The sequence below is a fragment of the Oncorhynchus gorbuscha genome, linkage group LG10 (genome assembly GCF_021184085.1).
Source record: "Oncorhynchus gorbuscha isolate QuinsamMale2020 ecotype Even-year linkage group LG10, OgorEven_v1.0, whole genome shotgun sequence".
Classification (NCBI taxonomy): Eukaryota; Metazoa; Chordata; class Actinopteri; order Salmoniformes; family Salmonidae; genus Oncorhynchus; species Oncorhynchus gorbuscha.
This window is the reverse complement of record NC_060182.1, coordinates 10,480,763-10,489,136: the sequence shown is the minus strand read 5'-3', so window position 1 is coordinate 10,489,136 and position 8,374 is coordinate 10,480,763. Positions and strand designations below refer to the sequence as shown.

Below are 8,374 nucleotides of genomic sequence, written 5' to 3'. Positions count from 1 at the left end.
TACACAACATAGATCAACTGCCTAATGCCACTCACTCATCATGCTTGGCTTTAAGATATTTCCTGTTTGGTGCATTACGGGGAAATCTGTGTCCTGACTCAGTATTTAGAGCAAATGAGCACATAGTGAAGGCCAACTGCGTGTGAGTCAGAGACAGGTATCCGAATCTCTACGTAGCTCAGTCTGTGTCTGTGTCCTGCCTGAAATCACACCAGATTTGTAAGAATAGGGTGATTGTTTTCGGGTGGTGTGGTGTCGGTGTGTACCAGTCAGAGCAGCGTGTAATGTGACCTAGTGAGGGTGAGGAGGGGAGTCAATGTTGTGGTTCTCCTGTGGAGAACGGGGGTGGATCCACTCCCTCTTAATATACCCAGGATAAAGAGGCTGAGCCTTACATCTAAGAGAAGAAGCAGAGCAGCTGGAGTACACACACACACTACACACTACACACACTCACATACAGAAACAGACAAACAGCAAGGCACACCGTCTGACACCGGCAGACATCTGAAGTGATTCTTGAGAGAAAGAGAGAGAGGACTTCACTTCCCAGAGTGACATGCTGTGGGGGACAGCTCTCTTGACTGGCCTGGTGGGACTGTATGTCATCGTCACCCAGTGTCCAGCCACCTGCCAGCTGAGCCAGGAGGACACGGAGACCCTCATGGAGCTGCACAACAGCTATCGGGGCCAGGTGGTACCCAGTGCCACCTACATGCGTAAAGTGGTAAGGGCTGCGTGACTGGGGAAGATGGATGGGCAGTTAACTCTAGCTGCATCTGCTGTCTCCTGCAGGATGGGACATGTTCAGTCAGGGCACTTCTCCATTAGCAGGTGTGGAAATGGTGTGTTTGAACCCTTTGTGGTGATGAGCTTGTTGGATCCTGAGATGTCTTACTGTGTGGCTGCAGGGATTGATGGAGTTCAGCCCCGCTGTCTCCTGGTATGGTTCGCAGCATTACTTCCTCTCATGGGGCTAATCTGGAGTATAATTGATCTTGAGTTGGTTGCAAAGCCAAATTCCCGGAGAGGGAATTTTTGATTGACATTTCTTTTGGTGTCATGCTGATTGCTGTTCATTATTAAATGCTCTGTTTGGTATTCAGCTTTAAAACGGTCTCGTATCAAAAACTAAACTCTGGCTGCATCTACAGTATCATAACCATCTACAGTATCATAACTATGTGGAATATCATCGTTTTGCTGATTAAACGTTGGTTGTAGTACAGAACATTTAGTACATAAATAATCACTCTTGTTTTAGTCATTAAATCACAGTGCTGCAGAAGATGCATCATCCCTAATGAATCTTACCACGCCAGGAAGTTGACCTAAAACAGGGCTTCTTCATTTAAATCTGAATGTACATTATAGAAGTAATCCCAAGACTCACATTTGTCGACCTCCAGAGTTACGGGAATTACTTTGTTGATAGAGCCTGTCTGTGCCTCAGTGCGAGTGGGTGTTCAGAGTTGAGTCCAGTGTTGTGCAATGCATGGGAATGTGTGTGTGTGTGTGCGTCAGTGTGTGTGTGTGTGTGTGTGTGTGCGTGTGTGTGTGTGTGTGTGTGTGTGTGTGTGTGTGTGTGTGTGTGTGTGTGTGTGTGTGTGTGTGTGTGTGTGTGTGTGTGTGTGTGTGTGTGTGTGTGTGTGCATGTGTGTGTGTGTGCATCAGTGTGTGTGTGTGTGTGTGTGTGTGTGTGTGTGTGTGTGTGTGTGTGTGTGTGTGTGTGTGTGTGTGTGTGTGTGCGCGCGTGCGTGCGTGCGTGCATGTATGTATGTGTGTATACTGTGTAATGTGCTTGCTTAAGTTGCTATCTGCCATTGACTGGTTCCAGGGACATCTCTGCCTGTCTCTGTGTTTTGATGGACGCCCCACTGGGGCCATTTTCATATTTCACGTTCATGCCTGTTTCAGTAAACAGGACTGAGAATGCAGAGTGAACGGGTTCATAACATTCATTCAGAACATTATAGAACTATTGGGATTTGACAGGAATTATGTGTCATGACCACAAATCCGCAGCATTCTGAATATGTATCTGAGAAATACATTTAATTTCTTTATTTTTATTCTGGAAGCTTCAATCGAATTTTAATGGAGGTTTCAAAACACAAACATATTGTTTTTTTTAACCTTTATTTAACCAGGCAAGTCAGTTAAGAAGAAATTCTTATTTTCAATGACGGCCTGGGAACAGTGGGTTAACTGCCTGTTCAGGGGCAGAAAGACAGATTTGTACCTTGTCAGCTCGGGGGTTTGAACTTGTAACCTTCCGGTTACTAGTCCAACGCTCTAACCACTAGGCTACCCTGCTGCCCCAATTGTATGTAATTGGCTACTATGTGTTTCTTTGTCACTACTTGGTGACTAATTGACTGTGTCGGACTTGATTTGCCTTAACGAAAAACTGATCAGCCCCTACAAGAAATGTTCATGAATTATAATCCACATAATAATTTGTATTTCCTATTGCTGCAGGATTATTTTTTATTGCTGTCGCAAACTGGCTCAAATTAAGATCCCACATCTGTACCACTGACCAGATGGTCTCGGATGACGCCTCTGTTATCTCAGGCCCGAAGCACAGCAATGATATACAGTACAGCTCTGTTTGTTAAAGCACAGAGAGGAGGAGATCTGATGTCCTGAGGCTAGGACGCCAGATGTGGAATTTCAACTAGTATCCTCCAATACAAGTGTTTATGTGTGACTGGACATAAACTGAACTTCACATGACTCCACACTGCACCTCTCTGTCTGGACAGTTCACAATACAAAACAAAACACAATATGCATTCGTACAATATTGCATCTCTGCATTTCTTTGAAACAAATTAGCAACCATAACAATTATCAATCTCAGTCACGATCCGGCTTTATCTGCCAAGTGTGATCACTTCCTCTTGTTCTGTCATTCCAATACTTGAAGAAGAATTGGACTGAAATGATCAGATAACATTCCTCACCCACTGATATACATATTACCGAAAGGTTCCGTAGAGGTACCTTAGTAGAGGTTTGTTTTAATATTGAAGGATAATAGTTTACATGGGAATGTTGGTGTGACTAATATAATCTAATGTACAGTATACTGTAATGTAATCTAATGTACAGTATAGTGTAATATAATCTAATGTACAGTATAGTGTAATGTAATCTAATGTACAGTATAGTGTAATATAATCTAATGTATAGTGTAATATAATCTAATGTACAGTATAGTGTAATATAATCTAATGTACAGTATAGTGTAATATAATCTAATGTACAGTATACTGTAATGTAATCTAATGTATAGTGTAATATAATCTAATGTACAGTATAGTGTAATATAATCTAATGTACAGTATAGTGTAATATAATCTAATGTACAGTATACTGTAATGTAATCTAATGTATAGTGTAATATAATCTAATGTACAGTATAGTGTAATATAATCTAATGTACAGTATAGTGTAATATAATCTAATGTACAGTATACTGTAATGTAATCTAATGTATACTGTAATGTAATCTAATGTACAGTATAGTGTAATGTAATCTAATGTACAGTATAGTGTAATATAATCTAATGTACAGTATAGTGTAATATAATCTAATGTACAGTATAGTGTAATATAATCTAATGTACAGTATAGTGTAATGTAATCTAATGTACAGTATAGTTCAATGTAATCTAATGTATACTGTAATGTAATCTAATGTACAGTATAGTTTCATTTGCTACATAGATAATCATTGCCTGTCTTCAGGACTCTGGCCAATCTTAGTATAACCCTCCCTTATTGGTTTACAATATTAACTTTTCCCATAGTGAATAATGACATTCCTCTTGCTACAGGCAAAATAAAATACCATCGTCATCTGGCGGGTTGCCAGGTCAGGAAAAACTACCACAAGGTTAGTGTGGCACAATACATAAATAAATAGCTCCATTCAAACTATCAGCAATACAATGTCTGTATCTACAGATATTATCAAAAGTGCTGTGCTATCTATATCAAACCTGAACTACTGGTATTTAGATTGGGGAAGAGCACGGATCATAGTGTGCATGTTATTAGAACGTACTTACTGTTCACTAGGGCGACAGGGTAGCCTAGTGGTTAGAGTGTTGGACTAGTAACCGGAAGGTTGCAAGTTCAAATCTCCGAGCTGACAAGGTACAAATCTGTCGTTCTGCCCCTGAACAGGCAGTTAACCCACTGTTCCTAGGCTGTCATTGAAAATAAGAATTTGTTCTTAACTGACTTGCCTGGTTAAATAAAGGTAAAAAACTGTTTTCTTCAGAATCAGGAAATAGGACAATAGGATGTGAGTTTAGGAATTGAAGTTACTTACAATATGGTGGATAGTATGATTAATATTAATACAGTATGGTATTGAAACACTACTACCCATTATTTGTATTTTATTTCACATTCTTCCATTGCAAATCTACCATTCCAGTGTTTTACTTGCTATATTGTATTTACTTTGCCACCATGGCCTTGTTTTGCTCAGGTGTTCTCAACTGGCCTACCTGGTTAAATAAAGGTGTTCTCAACTAGCCTACCTGGTTAAATAAAGGTGTTCTCAACTGGCCTACCTGGTTAAATAAAGGTGTTCTCAACAAGCCTACCTGGTTAAATAAAGGTGTTCTCAACTGGCCTACCTGGTTAAATAAAGGTGTTCTCAACTAGCCTACCTGGTTAAATAAAGGTGTTCTCAACTGGCCTACCTGGTTAAATAAAGGTGTTCTCAACTAGCCTACCTGGTTAAATAAAGGTGTTCTCAACTAGCCTACCTGGTTAAATAAAGGTGTTCTCAACTTGCCTACCTGGTTAAATAAAGGTGTTCTCAACTAGCCTACCTGGTTAAATAAAGGTGTTCTCAACTAGCCTACCTGGTTAAATAAAGGTGTTCTCAACTAGCCTACCTGGTTAAATAAAGGTGTTCTCAACTGGCCTACCTGGTTAAATAAAGGTGTTCTCAACTAGCCTACCTGGTTAAATAAAGGTGTTCTCAACTAGCCTACCTGGTTAAATAAAGGTGTTCTCAACTGGCCTACCTGGTTAAATAAAGGTGTTCTCAACTAGCCTACCTGGTTAAATAAAGGTGTTCTCAACTAGCCTACCTGGTTAAATAAAGGTGTTCTCAACTGGCCTACCTGGTTAAATAAAGGTGTTCTCAACTAGCCTACCTGGTTAAATAAAGGTGTTCTCAACTAGCCTACCTGGTTAAATAAAGGTGTTCTCAACTGGCCTACCTGGTTAAATAAAGGTGTTCTCAACTAGCCTACCTGGTTAAATAAAGGTGTTCTCAACTAGCCTACCTGGTTAAATAAAGGTGTTCTCAACTTGCCTACCTGGTTAAATAAAGGTGTTCTCAACTAGCCTACCTGGTTAAATAAAGGTGTTCTCAACTAGCCTACCTGGTTAAATAAAGGTGTTCTCAACTAGCCTACCTGGTTAAATAAAGGTGTTCTCAACTAGCCTACCTGGTTAAATAAAGGTGTTCTCAACTAGCCTACCTGGTTAAATAAAGGTGTTCTCAACAAGCCTACCTGGTTAAATAAAGGTGTTCTCAACAAGCCTACCTGGTTAAATAAAGGTGTTCTCAACTAGCCTACCTGGTTAAATAAAGGTGTTCTCAACTGGCCTACCTGGTTAAATAAAGGTGTTCTCAACTTGCCTACCTGGTTAAATAAAGGTGAAATAAATAAATAAATAAAAATATAAGAGAGTTGTCTAGTGGGCTACATACAAAGAGTTCTGTTAAGGTCCTCAATGTTGGTTAATGTCTCCCCCTGTCAGTCATTCTGCAGCACTACATCTACGGTATACAGGTTAGAGGCAATCAGGTAGATTACTTGTAGTCTGATACAATAATATGCCATTTAGCAAATGCTTTTATCCAGAGTGACTTACAGTGATCCGTGCATACATTTGCATACACGTGTGCATACATTTGCATACACGTGTGGGCCCGGGAATCAAACCCACCATCCTGCCATACCAATTAAGCTACTGAGGACCACTGATGGTAATATGACAGTTTGTCTCTTCATCCCTGCAGAAATGGGATGAGAAGCTGAAGATCCTAGCTGAGGGCTACGCTGTGAAGTGTATGTGGGAACCGAACCCGGATCTGGAGTTGCTGAACACGGGAGAGAACCTGTTTGTGTCCAATGAGCCCTTGGACCTCAACATGACCATGGAAAAGTGGTTCTTGGAGCACCTAGACTATGACTACAACAACAACAGCTGCCAGGAGGACAGGATGTGTGGACACTACACTCAGGTGAGAGACCCAGAAAGAGAGATGCTAGACAGTGTCACTGAATTGGTAGAATTAGACTTCTGATAACCTGAGACAGTACTATAACTGTAGCAGGTTGGATATTCCTTGGTGCGCTTACTCCTGTGTGTATAAACCCCTGTGATGGTGGGGGATGATGATGATGGTGGTGACGATGAAGACATTGTAAATTGATCAGACTGATGGGGGTGTTTCAGATGGTGTGGGCAGACTCTCACTCTGTGGGCTGTGCTGCTCATCGCTGTGACACCATAGAGGGGCTGTCCTTCGAGAAAGTTAACTTCCTGGTCTGCAATTATTACCCAACGTAAGTATGGTACCAAAGAACATGTACAACTTTACACACTTATATCCTATTTCCACACTTAGACAATGTCTAAGAATACATCGATTAACATAATTAATCCTTACCATTGCATTTCACTGATTGCGTTAGGGTTAGACTTAGGGGTTGTGTTAGGGTTAGTGTTTGGGTTTGCGTTAGGTTTGGTCCCTGACTTACAGCCCTGACTGAGTGACCATTGACTTGTGGTTCATTTACATTTCAGAGGTAAGTTTAAGGATGAGAAACCCTATGAGGAAGGTGAATGGTGCTCCAAGTGCCCAGACAACATGCCACGATGTGATCAGAACCTCTGCGGTAAGAATTCAGCTCCTATCAATCAGACAACCCCCCCCTCCATTTAATTCACAGCACTCTCTCGCTCTTGTGTCAAACTTCATCCTCTCCAACCTGACCTCATTATCCAGCCAATTGTGGTTGATCATGATATCCCCTCTTTGTGGAGATAGATTGACTGCTATGGACTAGTGGCCCTGTAATCACTTTCTAAGACTTTAGATTTCTCATCACTGTTTTCTCATCAAAGCTTATTAAAGATCAGTGATACTATCAGGAGCAGTGTGCGGTTTCCTTTTTCCCTCATCTTGTCCAATTGTTATCACGCACCTGCAAAAAGATTGCTCAGATGTGCGAGTGTCTTTTGAATTTTCATCACTGTTTCCCCCAGTGCCTGATGCCCCTGAGCCTTCAGAGGAGCCTGATGTTGAGGAGCCTGATGCCCCCGATCCTTCAGACGAGGCTGATGTTGAGGAGCCTGATGCCCCCGATCCTTCAGACGAGGCTGATGTTGAGAAGGAGACAACAGAGAGCTTTACCCCACACACAGCCACAGCCACCGCCACAGAGCCTGGGTATGAGGAGGAGGGGGACGAGACAGGCACGCAGCCTGGGGACGAGGAGGACGAGGAGGAGACAGGCACGGAGCCTGGGGACGAGGAGGAAGAGGAGGAGTGGGAGGGGGAGGAGAGAGCAGCGGAGAGGGAGAAGGAGAGGACTAGGAACCAACCTCCGGCCAATGCAGGAAGGATAACTACACCACTACTTCTTGTTACCAGCCTAATGGCTTTACTCTCAGTAGGAATGTGAGGTGAAGGTATGAGAGTAAGGCATGACACACATACACACACTCTATCTGGAACTGAACTGAACATTGCTGGAAGTTGAATTACATTGTGCTATAACCATGTTTATAGCAGAGGGATTTGTTGATGGTTATTTGGTTATTATTTGCTCGATAGTAATTACAGTTGCTAGTTTAACATGTGCCTTCTTAGCAATATCAATAAGCACACAACATACAACAGTTAACAATGTATTATAACAGTTGTATAATAACAGTTACGACCTGTTACAAATGTAACAGCAATACATTTTCTTAAAGCAAGGCACGTCCTCTATATGAATGTGATTCGTAAACCTAAAGGAGCATAACTACTGTCAATATTGCATATTTCTGTAAATGTCTGTATATAGAGTAAAATAAATATTGTTTCTTCTACTTGTTGTGTCTCAACATTTCCATGCTCTACACCGATGTCTGGACTGGGAATATGTGTTTGACCTTTGACCACAAAGGATGGGGAAAAAATTGAGCAGAAAGAGAGTATGGATGGGAATGGGATGGTATAGTGGCTGGGGAGAACATGCTAAGACATGTTAACAAAAGGTTTACACCTGGGGAGAACATGTTAACAAAAGGTTTACACCTGGGGAGAACATGTTAACAA

General features: G+C 41.5%; 1 protein-coding gene across 1 annotated transcript; it reads left to right on the top strand.

Moving 5' to 3' along the window:
* The first annotated feature begins 350 nt into the window (after positions 1-350).
* Positions 351-8,145, top strand: LOC124044999 (peptidase inhibitor 16-like). The gene is made up of 5 exons (XM_046364200.1): positions 351-727; positions 6,062-6,286; positions 6,502-6,611; positions 6,853-6,944; positions 7,315-8,145. Exons 1-5 carry the CDS (start codon positions 560-562, stop codon positions 7,731-7,733), a joined length of 1,014 nt encoding a protein of 337 aa, XP_046220156.1. The 5' UTR covers positions 351-559; the 3' UTR covers positions 7,734-8,145.
* Positions 8,146-8,374: the final 229 nt, after the last annotated feature.

Bases quoted from the DNA above. Each gene is read 5' to 3' on its own strand.
- LOC124044999 (XM_046364200.1), top strand. From the start codon at position 560: ATGCTGTGGGGGACAGCTCTCTTGACTGGCCTGGTGGGACTGTATGTC. The intron at 6,287-6,501 runs GTGAGAGACCCA...GGGGTGTTTCAG, and splicing joins TGTGTGGACACTACACTCAG to ATGGTGTGGGCAGACTCTCA. The intron at 6,612-6,852 runs GTAAGTATGGTA...TTTACATTTCAG, and splicing joins GTCTGCAATTATTACCCAAC to AGGTAAGTTTAAGGATGAGA.